At 40.8% G+C, this 24,426-nt stretch overlaps 2 protein-coding genes and 1 pseudogene across 6 annotated transcripts in view; all 3 read left to right on the top strand.

Moving 5' to 3' along the window:
- LOC148087365 (ras-specific guanine nucleotide-releasing factor 2) overlaps positions 1–24,370 on the top strand; it is a 54,749-nt gene extending 30,379 nt beyond the window's left edge. Inside the window, exons 11-30 of one of the 5 annotated variants that reach the window (XR_015710768.1) lie at positions 889–1,049; positions 1,127–1,193; positions 1,681–1,817; positions 7,234–7,316; positions 7,548–7,796; positions 10,312–10,404; positions 12,449–12,912; positions 14,950–15,075; positions 15,333–15,422; positions 17,009–17,115; positions 17,393–17,505; positions 17,642–17,702; positions 18,451–18,554; positions 18,622–18,706; positions 18,782–18,979; positions 20,079–20,158; positions 20,227–20,344; positions 20,408–20,476; positions 21,397–22,163; positions 22,247–24,370. Coding sequence is in view for 4 of the 5 variants with exons in the window: in XM_087787680.1 (XP_087643806.1) it covers positions 889–1,049; positions 1,127–1,193; positions 1,681–1,817; positions 7,234–7,316; positions 7,548–7,796; positions 10,312–10,404; positions 12,449–12,912; positions 14,950–15,075; positions 15,333–15,422; positions 17,009–17,115; positions 17,393–17,505; positions 17,642–17,702; positions 18,451–18,554; positions 18,622–18,706; positions 18,782–18,979; positions 20,079–20,158; positions 20,227–20,344; positions 20,408–20,476; positions 21,397–21,489 (2,498 nt within the window). In the remaining variant the exon portion in view is untranslated. Of the gene's footprint in view, positions 1–888; positions 1,050–1,126; positions 1,194–1,680; positions 1,818–7,233; positions 7,317–7,547; positions 7,797–10,311; positions 10,405–12,448; positions 12,913–14,949; positions 15,076–15,332; positions 15,423–17,008; positions 17,116–17,392; positions 17,506–17,641; positions 17,703–18,450; positions 18,555–18,621; positions 18,707–18,781; positions 18,980–20,078; positions 20,159–20,226; positions 20,345–20,407; positions 20,477–21,396 lie in introns of all 5 variants that reach the window. The other 4 variants (XM_087787693.1, XM_087787680.1, XM_087787702.1 and 1 more) reach the window with 4 other exon arrangements.
- LOC148087366 (tripartite motif-containing protein 16-like) lies at positions 2,982–6,337 on the top strand (annotated as a pseudogene).
- LOC148087363 (ras-specific guanine nucleotide-releasing factor 2-like) overlaps positions 21,856–24,426 on the top strand; it is a 34,802-nt gene continuing 32,231 nt past the window's right edge. The window contains exon 1 of the mRNA XM_087786256.1: positions 21,856–21,955. Coding sequence (XP_087642382.1) covers positions 21,856–21,955 — 100 coding nt within the window. The remainder of the gene's footprint in view (positions 21,956–24,426) is intronic.

Genomic DNA, 24,426 nt, shown 5'->3' with positions numbered 1-24,426 from the left:
GTCCTATGAACCAGGGTGAGTCCCCTGAACCAGGGTGAGTCCCCTGAACCAGGGTGAGTCCCCTGAACCAGGGTGAGTCCCCTTAACCAGGGTTAAACAGGAAGTAACATCCAATCTGTTGTATTCAAATGAATGCATTAAGCAACAACTAAAGATATATATATATAATTATATATATATACAAATATTTAAGGACACAAAAGAAAACCCCCCCGGCATAAGTCATATAGTTCTCGCATGAACGGGATAAATATTTATAAAAAATAAACTTTTCAACTACAATTCCTGAACTACAAATGGAGTAATGACACTTAAAAGTATAGAGAAACTACTTCTATCATCCAATAGTTAAAGGAAGACAAAGATAAAAAATACAAATGGTAATATCGTATCGATACGATAGTTATAGTAACAAGTATATATGTGTAGTATTGTCGAGTACTTGACTCTGGTGTTGTAGTATTTACAGACCACATGACTCTTGGCGAAGTCCTAACTGCTTTAATTTGTTTTCAAACCAAAATATGTCCAAACATCAGCTTTAAAAGCTGCTGGAGTCACTGTATCCTCTTGTCCTCAGTCATCACCAGAATTTACAGACCACATGACTCTTGACGAAGTCGTGACTCCTTTTAATTTATTTTGAAACCAAAATATATCCAAACATCAGCTTTAAAGGCTGCTGGAGTCACTGTATCCTCTTGTCCTCAGTCATCTTATGGGATTTCATTGACGTAACGGCTGCTGCCTTCTGGTGCCTGGTTTTAATTTCAATAAAATATCATAAAATAAAAAAAAAAGATATAATGTAATCAAGAGAAGAAGAAATATTCAGTGTGTGTTCCTGAGTTTGTGCGACCGGTGACCGACGGACGTTGTCGTCCTCAGGGTCTCTGATCCAGCTGCCGTCCGTGGAGCGAGGGAAGCTCAGCAAGGTGCGTCTGGGGTCTCTGTCCCTGAAGAAGGAGGGCGAGCGCCAGTGCTTCCTCTTCACCAAACACTTCCTGGTGTGCACCAGGAGCTCCGGGGGGAAGCTGCACCTGCTGAAGGTGACCCTGCCGTGGACCAGCACCCCAAGTCTCTCTCACCTCCCTCTCACCTCCACCTCCCTCTCTCTCCTCCGCAGCAAGGTGGCGTTCTGTCGCTCATCGACTGCACTCTGATAGAGGAACCCGACGCCAGCGACGAGGAGTGTGAGTCTGTCTTCGGTGTTTTCACACTTTCATCACCACTGACCCTGTTAATGAGGTGATGTGTGTGTGTGCGTGTGTGTGTGTGTGTGTGTGTGTGCGTGTGTGTGTGTGTGTGTGCGTGTGTGTGTGCGCCCTAAACACCAGCCTTTAAATACCAGACACTCCTTTAATGCCATGCCCTGACCTTTGACCTCACTGCTCTATTACTTTTATTGCACATTAAAGCCTGGATATTAAGTACGCACAAACATACACAACCACACACACACACAACTACACATACACAAGTACGCACACACCTACACAAACACACATGTACGCACACCAACACACACCTAAAGAGACACATACACACACATGCCTACACGCACAAGTATGCACACACACATTCACACAAGTACACACACACCTAAAAACCTACACAATTCAAAGAGAGGCAGTAAGAAAGTACTAACTCATGTTCTAAAGGGACGTTTCTGCCGCTCAGGTAAAGGAGGCGCTCAGGTGTTCGGTCAGCTGGACTTCAAGCTGGTGGTGGAACCGACCGACTCGCCCGCATTCACCGTCGTCCTGCTGGCGCCGTCGCGGCAGGAGAAGGCGGCGTGGACCAGTGACATCAGCCAGGTGACCAACTAAGACCTTCTCCACACATTCAACTAAAACATCACACACAAACTGAACAGTTACACTGAAAATAACACAACGATTATTGATATCATTGATCAAATATTTAAGATCTGACAGAGACACACACGATTAGACACACACAAATGCACACAGACGCACAATAGACACACCACCAGCACTATGTAGAGACACACAGATAAAGACGCACACCCAATCAATCAATCAAATATACACACACACCCCGACACACACACACATTGATAAACAAACACACACGCATGCACATGCACATGCACGGACATGCACGCACACACACACACAGACACACACACAGACATGCACACACACACAGAGATACACAAACACAGAGACAGACACACACACAGCTACATACACACACACACACACACACACACACACACACACACACACACACAAGCATGTTGACATATATACATAGACACATTCACGCACATTTACACACACACACACAAAGACACACATTCATCAACACACAAACATGCATTAAGATAAACACGCGCATTGACAAACACACATATCCACAAACACACAAAGACACGCAAACACACCACCGGGAGAAGATCCATAAGTCATCGAGGCAGACGAACATATTTGTTTATCATTTTGACACATTGTTCACAATGGATTCACCGACACTAATGTGTTGGAGTTCGTCTTCCACTGAACCCCCTCTTTAGCTGCACCTACAGTTTGACAGCTTCACCCCAAGATCGTCCTCATAAACCAGTCAATATGGGGTGATGGTGGTGAAGATCACTGGTAGGTTTGGAGACCTAGGGTAGGGAAGCCATGGTCTCTAGTGAACCACAAGAAAAACAGCATTGGTTTGGTTTGACGCACGTAGACACACACACACACGCATAAAGACATACACACACACATACACAAAGACACGCACACACAATGACATAAGCATACACACTAACATAGACATTCACACACATTTACACATATTCACACGTAGACACACTCATGCACTAAGACATACACATGCACAAATGAACACACGCACACACACTTGCACGTAGATACACACACATGCAGACATTTAGAATCACACACACGGAGACACAAACATATTTGTATGGGTGTGAGACAGAATCAAGGTGTGTCGAGGTCATTGTCAAGAACGATCAGGTGAGTCCACAGGTTGGACCAGATTTTTACGTCAACAGGTGACTGAGAGCATAAAAGTGTTGACCTGTGAAGGGAGTGTTTCAGTCGCACAGACATGGAGACTAGAGTTGATCTGAGTTCTTGTTCCATCTGTCTGGATCTACTGAAGGATCCAGTCTCTCTTCCCTGTGGACACAACTACTGTAAGATCTGTCTTGAAGGTCACTGGAAGGACAAGAAGATCTACAAGTGTCCTCAGTGCAGACAGAGCTTCAGAGAGAGACCTGTCCTGCAGAAGAACACTGTGTTAGCGGAGTTAGTGGAGGAGCTGAAGAAGACTGGAGCAGCTGAGAACCTCTGCAATGCTGGACCTGAAGATGTGGTCTGTGACATCTGCACTGGGAGGAAGATGAAAGCCATCAAGTCCTGTCTGGTGTGTCTGGTCTCCTACTGTGACCTTCACCTCCAGCCTCATCTAGAAGCTCCGGCCTACAGGAGACACAAGCTGGTCCAGCCGTCCAAGCAGCTCCAGGAGATGATCTGCCCTCAACACGAGGAGGAGAAGAAGATGTTCTGTCGTTCTGATCAGCAGCTCATCTGTCACCTCTGTGCTGTGGACCAACACAAAGATCATGACATGGTCTCGGCGGCAGCAGAGAGGAGGGAGCGAGAGAAAGACGTGGATCAGAGTCGAGGAAGGATCCAGCAGATGATCCAGAAGACAGAGGAGGACCTGAAGCTGTTCCAGCAGGAGGAGAAGAACATCGGAGTCTCCGCTGATAAAGCACTGAAGACCAGTCAGGAGACCCTGGACCAGATGATCCAGATGCTCCAGAGAAGAAAGTGTGATGTGGAGCAGAAGATCAGATCTGAGCAGGAGATTGAAGCCGCTCGAGTCCGAGGACTTAAGGAGCAGCTGGAGCAGAAGATCTCTGAGCTGAAGAAGAAAGATGCTGAGCTGCAGCAGCTGTCACTCACCGACAGTCACACCGTCTTCCTCCAGAACCTGACCTCACTCTCAGAGGTCAGTGAAGACACGACCTCCTCCACGACCCTTGAGGAAACTCACCGTCGCTTTGTGTCAGTGTCAGCCTGCATGTCAGCCTGGAGAGACCAACTCCAGGACCTTCTGAGAGACATGTGGACCAACATCTCACTGATGGTCCACCCAGAGAGAGAGCAGTTCCTCACATACTCACAGGACATCACTCTGGATCCAAACACTGCAAACTCAAGGTTGATGTTGTCTGAAGGAAACAAGAAAGTGACATTAATGAGTAAACATCAGTCTCGTCCTGATCATCCAGACAGATTCATTAATTATCGTAATGTCTTGAGTCAAGAGTCTTTGACTGGACGTTGTTACTGGGAGGTGAAGACAAAACAGGAGATTCTGTAGTAGCAGTTTCATACAAGAACATCAGCAGATCAGGAGAAGAAAGTGGTTTTGGATTAAATGACAAATCTTGGCGTTTACATAGTAAAAACTCTGATTGTTTAATTACACACAACAAGGTCACAACTATAGTCTCCAGTGTCAGACCCTCCACAGTGGGGGTGTACCTGGATCACTCTGCTGGTCTTCTGTCCTTCTACAGCGTCTCTGAGACCATGACTCTCCTCCACACAGTCCAGACCAAGTTCTCTCGACCTCTACATGCTGGAGTCAATGTTTGGACCTCGTGTGAGTTTGTGAAGCTGAAGTAGACGACAGTGAGATTGTGTAGTTAAAGTAGACGACAGTGAGATTGTGTAGTTAAAGTAGACGACAGTGAGTTTGTGTAGTTAAAGTAGACGACAGTGAGATTGTGTAGGTAAAGTAGACGACAGTGAGATTGTGTAGTTAAAGTAGACGACAGTGAGTTTGTGTAGTTAAAGTAGACGACAGTGAGATTGTGTAGTTAAAGTAGACGACAGTGATATTGTGTAGTTAAAGTAGACGACAGTGAGATTGTGTAGTTAAAGTAGACGACAGTGAGATTGTGTAGTTAAAGTAGACTACAGTGAGATTGTGTAGTTAAAGTAGACAACAGTGATATTGTGTAGTTAAAGTAGACGACAGTGATATTGTGTAGTTAAAGTAGACGACAGTGAGTTTGTGTAGTTAAAGTAGACGACAGTGAGTTTCTGTAGTTAAAGTAGACGACAGTGAGATTGTGTAGTTAAAGTAGACGACAGTGAGATTGTGTAGTTAAAGTAGACGACAGTGAGTTTGTGTAGTTAAAGTAGACGACAGTGAGATTGTGTAGTTAAAGTAGACGACAGTGAGATTGTGTAGTTAAAGTAGACGACAGTGAGTTTGTGTAGTTAAAGTAGACGACAGTGAGATTGTGTAGTTAAAGTAGACGACAGTGATATTGTGTAGTTAAAGTAGACGACAGTGAGATTGTGTAGTTAAAGTAGACGACAGTGAGATTGTGTAGTTAAAGTAGACTACAGTGAGATTGTGTAGTTAAAGTAGACAACAGTGATATTGTGTAGTTAAAGTAGACGACAGTGATATTGTGTAGTTAAAGTAGACGACAGTGAGTTTGTGTAGTTAAAGTAGACGACAGTGAGTTTCTGTAGTTAAAGTAGACGACAGTGAGATTGTGTAGTTAAAGTAGACGACAGTGAGATTGTGTAGTTAAAGTAGACGACAGTGAGTTTGTGTAGTTAAAGTAGACGACAGTGAGATTGTGTAGTTAAAGTAGACGACAGTGATATTGTGTAGTTAAAGTAGACGACAGTGAGATTGTGTAGTTAAAGTAGACGACAGTGAGATTGTGTAGTTAAAGTAGACGACAGTGAGTTTGTGTAGTTAAAGTAGACGACAGTGAGATTGTGTAGTTAAAGTAGACGACAGTGAGATTGTGAAGCTGAAGTAGACGACAGTGAGATTGTGTAGTTAAAGTAGACAACAGTGAGATTGTGTAGTTAAAGTAGACGACAGTGAGATTGTGTAGTTAAAGTAGACGACAGTGAGTTTGTGTAATTAAAGTAGACGACAGTGAGATTGTGTAGTTAAAGTAGACGACAGTGATATTGTGTAGTTAAAGTAGACGACAGTGAGATTGTGTAGTTAAAGTAGACAACAGTGAGATTGTGTAGTTAAAGTAGACGACAGTGAGATTGTGTAGTTAAAGTAGACAACAGTGAGATTGTGTAGTTAAAGTAGACGACAGTGAGATTGTCGTCACATCATCACGTGAAGCTTCAATGTTTGGATGAAAGTCTCTGAGAACGTTTGTTGGTTGTTTGTGCTGCAGTGAAGACACAGTGACGTCATGTGACTCGACTTGATTGTCCAGCTTTAGATTCTTACTGACGATGAATGTCTTCTTGTAACTGATCTTTAATAAACATGATTCATGGTCAGACTGGTGCGTCTCCTTCCTCTGACGCGTCCACGACAAAGAAGTAAGGTTGCAGTAAACAATCACAACACAGACGGATACAAACACACACAGACACACACAGACACACACACAGATACAAACACACATGGACACACACAGACGGATACAAACACAAATGGACACACATAGACGGATACAAACACAAATGGACACACACAGACAGATACAAACACACATAGACACACACAGACACACACACAGATACAAACACACATGGACACACACACAGACAGATACAAACACACATGGACACACACACAGACACATAGACAGATCCAAACACACACACATGGACACACACAGACAGATACAAACACACATGGACACACACACAGATACAAACACACATAGATACAAACACACATGGACACACACACAGATACAAACACACACAGACACACAGACAGATACAAACACACATGGACACACACACAGATACAAACACACACAGACACACAGACAGATACAAACACACATGGACACACACACACGCAAAGACAGATACAAACACACATGAACACACACACAGAAGGATACAAAAGCACACACAGAAGTATACAAACACACACAGACACACACAAACACACACATACACAAACACACAGAAGGATGCAAACACACAGACTCACAGAAGGATACAAACACACACACAAACACAGACACACACAAACACACAGACACACAAACACACACAGACACAAACACACACAAATACACACATACACAAACACACAGACACACAAACAAACACACACAGACACACACACAAACACACAAACACACACAAACACACACAAACACACACAGACACACAAAGACACACACACTGATGATGAAATGCTACTTTGACTCTCCAGTGCATCGACAACATCCGCTGCAACGGCCTGATGACCAGCGTGTTCGAGGAGAACTCTAAAGTCACGGTTCCTCACATGATCAAGTAAGTGTTGCGTCTTCTCTCTCCAACCCCAGGACTGTAGTGATCCTCCTCCTGCTTCTGTTGCCTTCTTCTCAACCGACGGTTCCTTTTTATCGTGGCTTCTTCGGGGAGGAATCCTGTTTATCCTTTTTCGACGGTTGTTTTTTCGTGACACTCTTTTCTTGCCGAGCAGTGCAGCAGTCACCCATGCTTCGTTGTGTGTGTGTTTTTTTGTAAACGTGTATCCATCAGATCCGATGTGCGTCTCCATAAAGATGATGTTGACATTTGCTTCAGCAAGACGCTCAACTCCTGCAAGGTCCCGCAGATCCGCTACGCCAGCGTGGAGCGTCTGCTGGAGAGGCTGACCGACCTGCGCTTCCTGTCCATCGACTTCCTCAACACCTTCCTGCACACCTACAGGATCTTCACCACGGCGACCGTCGTCATGGACAAGCTGGCCGACATCTACAAGAAGCCCTTTTCTTCCATCCCTATCAGGTACACAGACGTCTCGTCGCTAACACGCACGATAACGTCACTCACGGCGGCCATTTTGTTTGGTGAACACAAGTTAGTTCTCTTATTTGTGCGACTATTTTCTCAATCAAGAGATGACGCACAACATGGTTGTTGCAAGTTTTGAGGTTTTTTTTACACTTAGCAAATGATTTAGGTGTGCGTGTCTGTGTGTGTGTCTGTGTGTGTGTCTGTGTGTGTGTGTGTATCCATGTGTGTCTGTGTGTGTGTGTGTCTGTGCGTGTATATCCATGTATGTCTGTGTGTGTGTCCATGTGTGTGTGTGTGTGTGTGTGTGTGTGTGTGTTTCTGTGTGTGTGTATCCATGTGTGTCTGTGTGTGTATCCGTGTGTGTGTGTGTGTGTGTGTGTGTGTGTGTGTGCGTGTGTGGGGGTGTGTGTGTCTGTGTGTTTGAGAGTATCCATGTGTGTGTGTGTGTATTTCTGTGTGTGTATAGCCATGTGTGTCTGTGTGTGTGTATCCATGTGTGTGTGTGTGTATATACATGTGTGTCTGTGCGTGTATATCCATGCATGTCTGTGTGTGTGTGTGTGTCCATGTGTGTCTGTGTGTGTATCCATGTGTGTGTGTGTGTATCCATGTGTGTCTGTGTGTGTGTATCCATGTGTGTGTCTGTGTGTGTATCCATGTGTGTCTGTGTGTGTATATCCATGCATGCCTGTGTGTGTGTGTGTGTCCATGTGTGTCTGTGTGTGTATCCATGTGTGTCTGTGTGTGTATCCATGTGTTTCAGTGTGTGTGTGTCTGTGTGTGTCTGTGTGTGTATATCCATCCGTATCTGTGTGTGTGTATCCATGTGTGTCTGTGCGTCTATATCCAAGTGTGTCTGTGTGTGTATCCATGTGTGTGTGAGTGTATCCATTTGTCTCTGTGTATGTGTATCCTTTCGTCTGTTAGTGTGTATCCACATGTGTGCATGTATCCAAGTGTGTGTCTCTATGTGTGTATAAAAGTGTGTGTGTATCCATGTGTGTGTGTATACATTTGTGTGTGTCTGTGTGTATCTAAGTGTGTGTAACCATGTGTGTGTGTGTCTGTGTTTGTATCCATGTGTGTATCCACTTGTGTGTGTCTTTGTGTGTGAATCCATGCGTAAATGTACTGTATATGCGTATCTGTTTGTGTGTCTGTGTGTATCCAAGTGTGTGTGTCTCTGTGTGTGCGCCTTTGTGTTTGTAACATTGTGTGTGTGTTTCCATGTGTATCCATGTATGTATGTGTGTGTGTGTGTGTGTGTCTCTGTGTGTGTCTGTGTGTGTGTGTGTGTGTGTGTGTGCCCACACGTCTCAATGCTAACACACTGTGTGTGAAAATGTTCACGGCAGCCATTTTGGTTTGAGTTCCACCATCATATATATAACAAGAGCATCTTTGAGACGTTTATTTATATACAGTATTTCAATGTTTTCCTGCCGTTAAATGTCTTTCATTTTTCATTTGTTATTTATTGGTAGATTCATTGAATTGAGATTCTCATTTTTAAATATATTGAGATAGTAAGTGTTATGGGGGTGCTACATTCCCCGCAAAATGAATGCTAAGCTAAGCTAACAAGGGTAACACAACGTTGTAAATGAATACATTAATGAATTAATAGTTTCTATCTATTGTATCAAGGAGTCAAATTCAATCACACAAGGAAACAAAACATAGTTCAAGTCACGGAACAAAAAAATGTCACCTAACAGGAAGTAGGAGGATTAATTTAAAAATAATCTTTTCATCGTTTGACGCTCAACTCGTCCGACTGATCTCTGTGTTTGTTTTTCCATCAAAATAATTCCAGTCTTACTCGTGTCGTTGGCATCCATCAGTTCTGTCCCTTATCTTATCTTAATATCTTCAACACTTATCGGTGACATTGACCTACTTTCATTTTGAACCAACACATGAATACACTTGTTTTTGTTGCTATTTATTTAGCATCATAAATCTGTCGTCCTGGACAACGACTCATACTCGTCTTAGCTAAAATATGAGGTTTTCAAAATCAATATTATTTTTAGAAGATGTATTCGGCAATCAATTAAGTATTCGCGTCTTAAACCTGCCATTTTATTTTATCCAAAACATATAAACTTAGTGAAATCTACAATCAATTGTTGAATAAAATATTAATAATAACAATAAATAAATCAATAGATACAATAGATTAAAGTGCAGCTCATTTGTTCTGTTGACTGTTGTGTTATGAAAGATAGTCAGCGACACAAAGACCTTCCCAAGTTGCTTCTGATTGGTTAACATTGTGTGTTTCCTTCTGTGATTGGTTAGATTTACGCTCAAATTACCAAAATTTTGTTATTTTATTTCATACACTTTATTAAAGAACTATGATATCTGTCTCTCCCTCTCTTTCTCTCTGTCTCTCTCTCTCTCTCTCTGTCTCTCTCTCTCTCTCTCTCCCTCTCTCTCCGATCATCCATTTCCACATGTTCACCTGTGGACCATCCCTGTTCTTCTCCGTGTTCCTCAGGGCTCAGTTCCACTCATTAGAGCGTCTGTCCATCTCATCCATCTGTCCCGACTTCAGCCTGAAGATGAAGAAGATAAACATGGATCACTCCAAGTAACCATCTCTCTCCTTCTCTCTCTCCTTCTCTCTCTCCTTCTGTCTCTCCTTCTCTCTCTCCTTCTCTCTGTCCTTCTCTCTCTCCTTCTCTCTGTCCTTCTGTCTCTCCTTCTCTCTCTCCTTCTCTCTCTCCTTCTCTCTCTCCTTCTCCTGACTCTGATGCATGACTTTGAGCATGTCGGCTCCATCTTCTCTCCGCATGTTTCTTCTTCTTCTTCTTCTCTTTCTGACCCTGAATGCTCGATTCTTCTCTGTGACCCGGAGCTCAAGCCACAAGTTAATATTTGCATGTTGACACTAATGTTTCTCCTCTATTTAATCATATTATCAATATATTCTCACATTATGAACGTAGTAATTCAATGATATAAATCAGATGAAACACAAGGAATATCTACAAAAAAAAAACTAACATCTGAGTCAAGATGTTTTGATGTTAAACCTGCTAAAGAAACGTAACATAATTGACATAATCCCCCTTTTTTTGTAATTAATACGTTTTCAATATTTACAAAGAGTTGCTTTGGTTAGCACTGTTAGCTTTTAGCTAAGCTAGCAAGTAGCATCGAAGTTCCTTCGCTTAAAAACGTAATCGTCTTTTCATTCTCTGAGACTCAAACTTCATCCGAATGATCTCTTTGTTTTTTCTCCATCGACAAACAAATTCCGCTTTGACTCGTATCGTCGGCATCCATCGTCTCCGCCTACTTGGAACCAACAAGCTAGCACTGTTAGCTTTTTAGCTACGCCCTGCTAGCGTGTAGCATTTAGTGTGAAAGTTCCTTCAAAAATGTACGATTTTCAAGAAAACGTAGCCAAATCTTAACATAACCGAGTATTTTATATTTAAAACATTTCCCCGACAGTAATAAACCATTCAACAGAAAATCAAATGATTGATTTTCTCTTTCTATGCGACACACATGCCTCTTCTACATTATTTGTTATGTGGTGGTAAAGTTACGCTGTATGGACTCTAACTACCAAAAAGAGCATATAAATCACATAAAATCTGACGCCACATTCAAAAATAATAAACAAGATCATGTAAGACTAGCTTGAATAAGAATCTAATCTAAGAAATTACACTCTGAAATCTGTATCAAGTGCATTATTTTATCAATAAAATTAATCCAACATTTTTAAAGGAGAATTTTGTTTACACTTTTGGTTATTTTTTATTTTTCATTTTTTGAAGTACAGTCAACATTATGCCATTTAAAAAATATAAACAGCCATACAACTAGTTCGGAGCATAAATTTACAAATCTCTGACAAAATGAATAAACAAATACATTTGTAAATTTAAAATAAACCAACAACTTAATTTTTTCTTTAAATGTAACCATTTCTCATTAGTCTGACATAGTGAGAAATTTGTTTTTTCCAAAAATAAATAATTTCCATACAAAACATTCATGTTTAAAAATGTACATTTGAATAATCTAAAATAGATTGAAGTGCATTTTGTAACTTGACTCTATGGAAGAATAATAATTGAATTTAACCATTTATTTCTTATTGCAATGTTTTATTTCCTCGCCTATTAAATTAAAAAAAAATCTTTTTTTTTAATAATGATAGAAAAATCTATCTTTCCATAAACAAATTATCGTATTTCATTTTTTATTCAAAACAAATTAAGTATTTTATTCTAAAATAAAATTAGCAAATGAAATGAAAACAAATGAAAAAACACTGTTTCCATTTTTTCAAATCATGTTTTTCACCCCTATTTTCGTCACCATAGAATTATTTATCCAGCGAGGTTCGACATGTCTTCAAACCGCTTCATAAGCTCAAGAGTTTAACCTCAAACTCAAGACTGTAGCCAAACCTGAACGTTCTCATTAGGAGCCAGTTTGAAATGCAACAGCAACGAAACGTCTCAGGTTATCCTTAATAACCCCTGAAATAAAAACGGATCCGACAGGAGTGGAGAAGCTAATTGGACTGGGAAACTGCCGCACACATCCCTCCGCTCCTCTCTCTCTTTATTGGTTTTTTAATATCCCTTATTGATGTGGCTTCACTTCCACAGGTCCTTGGAGCTTTTCTTCGCCACCAACCAGAACAACCGAGCCGGCGAGCACGCCAACGACAAATCCCCCCGTCTCTGCCGGAAGTTCTCCTCCCCGCCCCCCCACTCCATCCACTCCCGGACCTCCTCCCCCGTCAGGACGCGTAAGCTGTCCCTCCACTCCCCGGTCACCGCCCGAGTGGGAGGTCTGGACCTGACCAGTCCTCTGGGCAATCCGGCGGGCAACCATGCGGCGTCCCAGTCCGCGGCCAGCAGCCCCACGTCGGCCCAGACCCCGCAGACCCCCACGCCCTCGTCGCCTCCCTCGTCCACCTCGCCTCCTCCCGGTAACTCCAAGCAGGTGCAGGACCAGCCTCCCCCGGTCCCCACGTCTCCGGACCAGAGTCCGAGCCAGACTGCCAACGGAGAGGAAATCCTGAAGGTGGACCCCTTCTGTGGGAAGCTGCGACGAAGCATCCGCCGAGGTAAACACCACAGTCTTCACGAGTTAGATAGTTCAGTGTATTCAGTGGTCCAGAGATATCCGAGTCAGTTCCTCTTCATCCAGGTCGAGGGAGTTCAAGAAAGTTCCAAATGACGCATTTGGACTATGTAGAGTCCAAGGGCATGTATTCCGTGGTTCGTTTCCTATATTAGTTTCTGTGCAAATATAACGAAGCTTTGTTCGCTTTGTTACAAACGGATCATTTATTAAACCAGCAGATAAACTTAAGTACCACCAAAGAACCGGGACACACTAATTACCACAACCACCTTACTTGGTACCAGCAAAACAGTGAACTCCCATCATGCCTTTTGAACACTTCTCTATCGAGCGATGAACGATTGGTCGCTGGAATACTCTATTTAAATTCTATGTTGTTAGGTCAATGGTGGCTGGGCGGCAAAGCGTAACTGCAGCCGCTCAGGTCACCATTACTCCGAATCGACTAGTCCAGTCCCCTCGCTTTTGGACCTCCCTGCCGTTCCAAAGATGTGATTGGTTGACTCTTCATCGGCTGCTAGGACTGGTGGGTCAGGTGCCCGGTTCTGACCCGTGACTACCGATGCTAAACGTGCGCTGACCCCTGATTTACATACGGTGCCTCATTAGCGGCTTTCAAGGAACGTCCGTGTCAAACACGGCGTGAAGTCCTCAGCGGTTCCATCGTTATCTCGGTCTCCGAGCCGCTCCCGCGTCAGATGGTGGCGTTGGATGGTAGACGAGGCAAAGGTGACGCCGCGTCTTCCCAGGCGAGGTCAAGCCCAGCGTCGTCGGCATGCAGGCGTACGCCGAGTTACGGTGAATTTTTAATACGAGCCGCCGAGGTCAGCGTGAGCCACGTGGTTGGTCTTCAAAGGGCGTTTGACCTTTTGTTCTAATTCCTGCAGCGACACGTGTTCCTGGTACTCGCTGGCAAATGTGCCGCGATAACGACCAAGCGACGCGTTAGCATCGATGAACTCAGGGATTCGTGCTTTGAGGCTTGACTTTGTATAACCAGTCGCTCCCTGACGGTTCATTGTAGCAGGAAAACAAAAAAAATATGAATTAGTTTATATGTTTTTAACGTCTTAAATATTCACAAGTACACACCTTTACAGGAGTAAATAATGAATATATTTATCTGTGTTTTGGCCTCGGATTAACAGGTAAAAAGTACTTTTCAATCATAGAAAATGTATGAAAGATACTATGTATGGAAGTATATCTGTTCGATCAAGTACTCGTACTAGTATTACTAGTAGTAATAGTAGTATTCTTTCGATATTGTTTGGTGACACTATTATACTAACATTTTTATACTAGAAATTAAAACATGTATTAAACATACATCACTGTAGGATGTACTTAAAATGTTATGATATCTGGAGATACATATACAGTATGTGTGTGTGGCATATATATATATATATATATATATATATATATATATATATGACTCTTTTTTCAATGTTTTTTAAGAATTTAATTATTTTGTCAAATAATTTAATTCAATTTTATTTTAAAATAATTTAATTCAATATAATTTAACCCAATACTTTCTTTATTGAAAGGTGTTATTTGTTATTATTTTTCAAATAATTTAATTGATTAAAAAAATTAATAAATATAAATTTTAGGGGTGAAAAAACATGATTTGAAAAAATATTAACAGTGTTTTTTAATTTGTTTTCATTTAATCTACTACATTCTTCAGAATAAAATGCTTAATCTTTTTTTATTTAACACACAGACATTTAGACCTAAAATAATTCTAAAAGAACACAAAATACATTATATTACAATGGAGGAAATGTAGCCTTAAAATATTTCTGTTGGAACATAAAACAAATTATTTAACAATTGAGAACAAATATACGTTTTTCTCTTCAATATCAATTTGTCTCAATACTTTTTTTGTGTTACTTTATATTGTGAACTAAATATAAAAAAGCAACAACAAAAGGAAATGGTATGAAATAACCTGAAGAAAATCGAACGTAAACCATCCTCCTCTTCCCTCTCTGTGCTCGTCTAGCCGTCCTGGAGTCAGTGTCGCTGGAGAAGATCATCCCCGAGTCTCCTCAAGGCAGCGACGCCGGAGACATGTCGCCGTCTCGCTCCCCGTCCACGCCACGACACCTCCGCTACCGGCAGCCCGGGGGTAGGAAACGCCGCCAACTCCACCACACACCACCACGCCGTCGCTCGCCTTCGCTCCGGGATAGAGCCAGAGACTCACTTTGTCTTTATGTAACATCAAATTAACTTTGAGGCCAGAAATATCACATTTTAATGTTAAATCATTTGGTTTTTTTTGACAAAAATAATTGATTTATTTCTATATTAATTCTGACAGAAATGTCGTTTAGGTTTGTCCAGAGGAGCGGCAGAAGTTGACAGTAACATGTGTTTCTGCAGTTCAGTCTGGAGAAAACTCCCGCTGCGCCGTCTCTCCTGCTTCTGCTTTTGCCATCGCCACGGCAGCAGCAGGACACGGTCCACCGCCAGGTACCTGCTCTCCGTCCTCCGATCCCTTATTTACCGACTCAAACCTTTTCCAAACCCTCGCCCCAAATTCGATTAGTTTCCAAACTAAGCTTCCAAAAAAAACGTATCCGTTTCAGTAACACACGAGATGTTGTTCAGACCAACAATGATAGAGTTTAACGGAGAGATTCAGTGAAACGTACGCGTGGGAATAGGTTGTCGTGGGGGCAGCGGCCTGAGCGAAGAAGCCCAGACTTCCTGGATGACCATGAATATGAATGTAACGTAAATCCCCCGGCTTGTTATCGATCGCACACAAGCGACCCGGGATACTGGTTAACAACGACTTCCTGGTTAGAAACGTTTGTGGTTTAGGTTCAACAGCTAGCTTGAGCGCTAACGTGACGTAGAACTCAAGGTTATCTGAAGGCGTTTGTAATGATTCTCCAGTAGAAACGATAAGATTCATATATTCATGTACTTTTTTTTACAATGATATCCCAGTGTATGTACACAACTTATCCCCAAATATTACTGACAGAAGAACACGATGTGTGTTAGCATGGACAGGAAAATGTCCCCAAAATAACACTTGTAGATTACAACAGTTTTTTGCGAGAAAAAAATGTTCCCCAAAACAATAGTGGCAGAATGTGACCGATATTCTTTTAAAATGGAGAATATTTACACCCAGAATATATCTGACGTAACGCAATGCGAGTTCTGTTACAATGTAGAAAATGTATTTTCAAAATGATTCTGACAGTGTGTAACAGATTCTGTGAAAATGTAGAAAAAGAATCATCTAAAATAATTTTGACAGAACGTAACACATTTTGCTACAATGGAGAAGATATATATATATATATACTCAAAATCAAAAATGTTTACTTTTAAACACATTTAATTGATATTGATTTTGCTTTTTTAATGACTAGTTAATTATGTATGAGTACAGTTAGTTATTTTGACATTTAAATGGAATATTATATCAAATAAATGTTTGATATTTTGGATTTAGTGAATAAAAAAAAACTATTTTTTCACCCAAAATGTGTTTGTAAAGAGAAAACTATCTTAAATCATCATTATTTGTTTAAAGATTCAAACAGACCAACACTATATTTTAGCGGAATTATGAGGAAAAATCTAGAGAAAATGTAGTCCCAAAATAATGATAATAATAATAAGAGAACGTAAAACAAGATCAATTTACACCCAAATATTTCTGACAGAACGCGACATAAATTTTGTCACAATTAAGAAAATGTACTCCCCAAAATGATTCTGACAGAACACAACACAAATGCTGTCACTCATTTTAAATTACCACATACATTTAGACCTCAAATCATTTTGACAGAACCTAACCAACATTTTTCTACAATGGAGAAAATATTATAACATTTTATAATAAATATCAAAATAATTCGGACAATTTTTTTTTTTTTCAATGGAGAAAATGTACTCCCCAAATTAATTCTGACAGAATGTAGAACAAATTCTTAGGAAAATTGACACCCACATATTTCTGCCAGAACGTGAAAAAAATGATTTTACAATGGAGAAAATGTGTTTGTTGTGTGTTTGTTGTGTGTTGTTTTCAGTCTTCAGCAGCAGCGAGAGAACGTGTGACAAAGAGTTCATCATCCGTCGAGCTGCGACCAACAGAGTTCTGAACGTGCTGCGTCACTGGGTCTCCAAGCACTCGCAGGTACCAGCACCTGTCGGGTCAAGACTGTGGTTAGAGAGACGCTCCACTGCTAACTCTGAGTTAACCCACAGTTAACTCACATTTAACTCACAGTTAACTCACAGTTAATTCATTTTTTGAGCTCAGAGTTAATTGCTCAACACACCGATCATGTATTTGTGTTCACTCACTCACTCACTCACTCACTCACTCACTCACTCACTCACTCACTCACTCACTCACCCACTCACTCACTCACTCACTCACTCACTCACGAGTCTGAATGTGTTTCCTGCAGGACTTCGAGATGATCGGGGACCTGAAGATGTCGGTGGTTTGTCTGCTGGAGGAAGTTCTGCGAGATCCAGACCTTCTTCCTCAGGAGAGGAAAGCTACGGCCAACATCCTCAAGTACACAACACACACCTGCGCGCGCACACACACACACACACACACACACACACACACACACACACACACACACACACACACACACACACACACACACACACACACACACACACTCACTCTCACTCTGCCTCTCTAGCGCCCTCTCTCAGGACGAGCAGGACGACGCGCAGCTGAGGATCGAAGACATCCTGCAGATGGTGAGACCATGTGACGATATTCTAATTCTACTAATTCCAAAATACATCTTCTAAAGTAAATATTTATCTATGTAAAGTCTTTTAAATTCAATATAAAATGTTGGTGTAACAGTGAATTCTTCCAGACCAATGCAATCGAGCACCGAGCTCTTACTTTGAAATCCAAACTAGCATTAGTTCTGTGTTAGCAATGCTTTGGGAGACGCCATGTTGAAGAGACATCGTCACATGATCGTCTGTGTGTCGCATGATTGGCTGAGAGTTCGATCAAGTTACTCTGTTATACCAACATTTTTATATTGAATTTGAAATGCTATGAATTAAAAAAAATATTTAATATAAAATATATATTTTTGGAATTAGAATATCAAACTCTATGTGTAAAAAAAAGTTTTTGCTTTAAAACTATTCTAAATATTAATATTTAGAAAATTAATTTTTTAATTATCGGAATTGGAATATCTAATATAATTATGTTTGTTAAACAACAAACAAAACATTTAATATATATATATATATATATTTAAATAAATAAATGTCAACCTTTTTATGCACAAATATTGATTAAAACACAAAATAAACCTTTCAATATGAAACATAATTTAATGTAATTATTAAACATGTAAATAAATGAATAAAATAAAATAAAATTTAAGTTGATAAAATAAAATGTAATAAAATAAAATAAAATGTTATTTAAGTAATAAGTAACTCTTAATCTCATCTCCGACTCGTCTTCGTGTTCAAGGCCGACTGTCCGAAGGCCGAGTGTTTCGAGTCGCTGTCGGCGATGGAGCTGGCGGAGCAGATCACTCTGCTGGATCACATCATCTTCCGGAGCATTCCTTACGAGTCAGTCCTGCTGGAAAACACCTTCGTTCGTGACTCTCAAGGATCTTGACGACCATGTCTCTCGCAGGGAGTTCCTGGGTCAGGGTTGGATGAAGGTGGACAAGAACGAGCGCACGCCGTACATCATGAAAACCAGTCAACACTTCAACGACGTGAGTCTTTACCGCCTTCGTCGTCGTGTCCGTGCGGCGCCGGCTCATCCCTTTTGTCGTTGCCACGGTGACCAGATGAGCAACCTGGTGGCGTCTCAGATCATGACCCACACCGACGTGGGCTCCAGGGCCAACTCCATCGAGAAGTGGGTGGCGGTGGCCGACATCTGCCGCTGCCTCAACAACTACAACGGCGTGCTGGAGATCACCTCGGCGCTCAACCGCAGCGCCATCTACCGGCTGAAGAAGACCTGGGCCAAGATCAGCAAGCAGGTGCCAGGTGGACGGGAGTAGATCAGGGATTCAGATCCATATGGAAGGGTTGAACTTGATATTTTAAATTAAGTTTTAAAATTTAAAAAAATTAAAAACATTTTGACACATAGAGTTTGATATCCTTGTTCCGATTAACCAAACTTTTTTTTTTATTATAAATTCAATGTTTTTTAATTTGTAGCCTTTTAAATTCAATAAAAAAACGTTGGTATAATAGAGTCACCAGACAATACCAACAGAGCACCGATCTACTTGATTAAACTTTCAGCCAATCATGACAAATATCAATATAAGGATAAGATTTGTGTCATCAGAATATTCAAAAGTTGAATTTAACAAAATATTGAGACGTGAAACTCAAATTTATTGAAATGTTTTTTTTTATTTTTTATATGGATAATTGAAATTAATAATTTGTATATTTAAAGGTTGAATTTGTTTTTAATAATTGAATTTAAATGTTAATAGTTTGAAAGTAAATACTTTTTTACACAAAGAGTATAATATTCTAATTCCAAAAATAAAAATTCAATATTTTTTAATCCATAATATTTTAAAATTCAATGTAAAAACGTTAGTATAATAGAGTCACCAGACAATAACAATAGAGCACCGAGCTACTTGATCGAACTTCCAGCCAATCATGCGTCGCACAGACGATCACATGACTATGTAAAAAAAAACAATAGAATCCATCATTGCAGATTCCAAAGTAAAATTCAGGCAATTTGTAACTTTTTGATAGTTTTACATCTCGGTGTGAATTGAACAGTAGAGCGAGTGACTCAGTGCTCGACTGGATTAGTCTGGTAAGATGACACTATTATACCAACGTTTTTATGTTAAAATTAAAAGGCTATCATTTAAAAATATATTGAATTTAGAGCATTTATTTTGTAATTACTGGATAAGGAATATCAAACTCTATGTGTTCATTTTGAGAATAAGATTGATTTTATATATTATTGTATGTTATTTGTTAGATTCAACTGTTCAATATTCTGATGGCACTGACAAACTTCCATAAAAATCCATCCTGACATGTGACACTATCCTGGAACAGTCCTTGATGGTTCTGGTTCTGGTTCTCCCGCAGACTAAGGCGCTCATGGACAAGCTGCAGAAGACGGTGTCGTCCGAGGGACGCTTCAAGAATCTGAGGGAAACTTTGAAGAAGTAGGTTTTTCTTCGTGTGTTGATGTTATGGAGTCATATGGTGCTCACATGGGTGTGTGTGTGTCCAGCTGCAACCCCCCCTGCGTGCCCTACCTGGGGATGTACCTGACGGATCTGGCCTTCATCGAGGAGGGGACCCCCAACTTCACCGAGGAGGGTCTGGTCAACTTCTCCAAAATGAGGATGGTGAGTAAAGAAAGAAACATCTCGCAGAGAACGACCGTGAACACAAGACTTTTATTTCTTCAGATCTCCCACATCATCCGGGAGATCCGTCAGTTCCAGCAGACCCCGTACAGAATAGAGCATCAAGCTAAGGTACTTCCTTAATATACCTTTCAAAATAAGAGCTACACTACTAGGAAAGTTGTGTATTTAAGATGGGATTTACTTTAATATTTCACATGTTTGTTGTTCACAAAAATGATTAAACATACTCACACATTATATTAAAACAAAAAGTACATAGAGTACATATTTAAATGATAACAAAGGCAATAATAATTAATATTTACAATAAAAACAATAATGAAATTAAATAATTAACCTTAACTAAAAAATGATAATGAAATAAAGACAAAAATAAACAACTGTATCAACAATAGCACATGTGCACACACACACAACTACTTACTTACTTAACTACTTTCTTACTCAACTACTTTCTTACTTAACTACTTACTTACTTAACTACTTACTTACTTAACTACTTACTTACTTACTTACTTAACTACTTACTTACTTAACTTCTTTCTTACTTAACTATTTTCTTACTTAACTACCTACTTACTTACTTAACTACTTACTTACTTACGTACTTACTTAACTACTTTCTTACTTACTTACTTAACTACATACTTACTTAACTACTTACTTACTTACTTAACTACATACTTACTTAACTACCTACTTACTTACTTAGCTACTTACTTAACTACTTTCTTACTTAACTACTTAGAAGGGACTCACATTAAAACTTTTTTCTTTTTTTAAAATAAATTGCCTGATGGATGGATGGATGGATGGATGGATGGATGGATGGATGGATGGATGGATGGATGGATGGATGGATGGATGGATGGGTGGATGGATGGATGGATGGATGGATGGATGGATGGATGGATGGATGGATGGATGGATGGATGGATGGATGAACGGATGGATGGATGAACGGATGGATGGATGAACGGATGAATCTCAACGTTGCTAACAAGTCTGGACACTGTGTCCGGCGCCAGGTGACGCAGTATCTCTTGGACAAAACCCTGATCATGGACGAAGACACGCTGTACGAGCTGTCCCTGAAGATCGAGCCCAGACTTCCTGCCTGATGGGGGAGTGAGTCCAGCGGGAAAGACCCCCAGAAGAAACGACCGCCCTGCAAGTCTTGACCGGTCCCAGGAGCGTCCTGACAGAGTGTGAACAGAACCAGGACGAGCTGATAAACTGAGGGCGGTTGGAGGCGGCGTGTGCATGAGGATGTGTTGCTGGTCGGGATCGCGTTCCTCGGCTGCATGAAGCCACCGGAGTCGAGGAGGGGGAAAAAAAAGAAGAAAAAAAGAGATGTAGCATTTACAGAAGTGTGACATAGAGGAGCTGATGTCTCTGTGCTGTCGTTCGTGTTCTGTCGTGTGATCGGAGGACAAACTTCCGACGCTTTACCCTGCATGACTGCGGCTTAGCTCCCAGGCTTTAGCATGCTAGCGCGCCACCGGACGCATCGTCGGCGGGCGAGTCCCGCCTCAGGACCGAACCGAGACCCCGGGTGCCTTTTGAACCTGAAGGCCGACTCCACACGTTTACAAATCTTTTGATACCTTGAAACTAGTTTGAGCACTGCCGATTCTGAAGTTGTGATGTCATCAAACCGCATCAGAGTTTTGTCCCCTGAGGAGAAAATCCTAAAAACTACAGATACGATCATAGGGGTGCAAAGCATGATGGGGAATTCCGGTCTACTTACTCGAGCGCCAAGACTTTCTTCCGTCTCATAGGAGACGTACAGGTGGGGTCGCCTCTTGATGACATCACATCCTGAGAGAGAAACCCCACGACTAGTTAACCGTTTTCTTTGGTCAACTTTTCCAGATCTCAGCACATCTCTTAGGTGTCACTGAACAACCCTCGCTCTCCTGTCGTGGGAACCTGCTTGAGAACTTGGCTCCTGCATGGGTTTTGAGTGATGTCATTTGTGATGTCACTTTTAGAGCACAAAACCCACCGTATGTTAACACACAGAAAAGAAAAAAATAATTGATATAACTTTTGTTCTATTGATTGTAACTTTCTGAAGGTTTTTTTGTTTTTTTAAAAAAGATGGTATTTTCTCTGAAGTAACATTAGTTTGTAACTGTTGTCACGACACTTGTTCTAATCAAGTTTCTCAAAAGCATGAACCTGTAAACTAATTATTAGTTAGTATTATTAGTTTTACTGTTTTCCCAAAACATTCTACTGACACTGAACAGGTCTGCGGTGAAAAAAAAAAGGTTGACTTAAAGAACCAGTGTATTTGTAACAGCCACAACATGTGAGGATGCACATACATCGTGTACGTCTGTATATTAGAAAATAGTACTTTTATAAGGTATAGTATGGAGGAGATACTTTACCAATTAACTTATTGAGATTTTTGTTTAGAAAAAGAAAGTATATATATTAGTTCATAATTTGATGTAGGACTTAAAAACATTAGCAACTCGCCCATAGTTTTTTTTTTTTTTTAAATAACTTGAAATTCTAAAATCTAAAAAAACAGTTTTAACCCTTTAAATTCAAAATAAACCTATTCTTTACAAGATCCCAGGTTTAATATACGTTTCATCTTCAGGTGTCGATTTAAATGAATGTCTTTCAAATTAATGTATTTATAAGAGAGTTTATGGAGAGAACAGATAGTGTTGCCAATTCTTCTTTATCTTCTAGGCATGAACCAAACAAGAGTTTAAATCTTTCTCTTTTTTTTTAAAGAGAATAATGTGCTTTTCAGAAATGTACACAGTTGCGTTCCTGGTGATGACGTCACGATAGGACTGACGCGAGGATATTTTAATTTTTATCATTTCTATTAAGGAATTAAACTTCATAACGTCAGAACGTCAACGTTGACAGTAATAACAACTATTAAATAAAATAAAAATAACGCCGCGCCACTCAGCCAATCAGAGGAAGTGACGTCACTGACGTATCGTTTATTGTTCTTCTAAAAGTTCTTCTACAATGATAAATCAAATTAATACAGTTACTTATTGTGCATTTGGAGTTGAAGCACACTCACAAAGTTAATTTGACTTTTAAAAGTTATTATTTTATTTTATAAAAAGTAAATTAAGAAAGAACGAAATTAAATGAAGTGACGTCATCACTAGTCGACAGCCAGAGCAAACTGTACGCAAACGTTCCGTTTATCCCAGTGAATAACGTCTTGAAAGGCCTTTTAAAAAAAATCCCGAGTTCCTTTGAAACGCGCATGTTGAACCTCTGCTGTGGCGGCGCTCACCAAATGTCTCCCTCTAGTGTTCGGACGGCGACACTACACGCGCTGCTTCCCCGCCTCCTCCCGTCAGTCATGAGTGTTGGATGTTTGACCTTCTTGACCTCTCGAGATGTAGCTTCCGCTGGAGTGACACAACCTTTTCCTCGCTGCGCTGCGTTCATCGTCACACACACTGTTATTTTTCTACACGGAGACTTCCACGGGCGGAGAAACTATTTTTCCATTGTGAAGCTGTGAATATTTCTTTTTGTGTTTTTTTCTTCTGCATCCCACACGGCTGTTATACTACAGATGTAGCATTTAAATAACGAGTGTGTGTCCGTGTGAAGATTGTCGTGCTGCATGCACACAACAGCTGCATGTTGTCGCATGTGTGACCGGACGCTTCCTTTTTAATCTCTGCTTCTCCAGTGTCTGTAGCCGTCGACCTTTGACCCCGGTCCACCGATGATGGTTTGTGTGTGTGTGTGTGTGTGTGTGTGTGTGTGCGAGTGTGTGTGTGTGTGTGTGTGTGTGTGAGTGTGAGTCGCGGAGAAAACTGTTGTCCGGCTTTGCTTTCTTGACAAAAAACTGTGTTTGTAATTCCAAGTGCCAGTTGGACATCCTGGTGTGCGAGCACTCGTGCGATGTTTTGTAACACGTGTGTATCGTTCGTTTCACTTCTTCGTTTCGCTTTTTCCACTCGTAGGTGCAGGAAATAAACTCGCCATGCCTTACACGCGTGTTCTTCCTCCTCGCGGCCAACCATCGCAGTGCATTACAGATGAAATCA

The sequence above is a fragment of the Callionymus lyra genome, chromosome 1 (genome assembly GCF_982586985.1).
Source record: "Callionymus lyra chromosome 1, fCalLyr1.hap1.1, whole genome shotgun sequence".
Lineage (NCBI taxonomy): Eukaryota > Metazoa > Chordata > Actinopteri > Syngnathiformes > Callionymidae > Callionymus > Callionymus lyra.
This window is presented reverse-complemented; position numbering and strand designations above follow the sequence as displayed.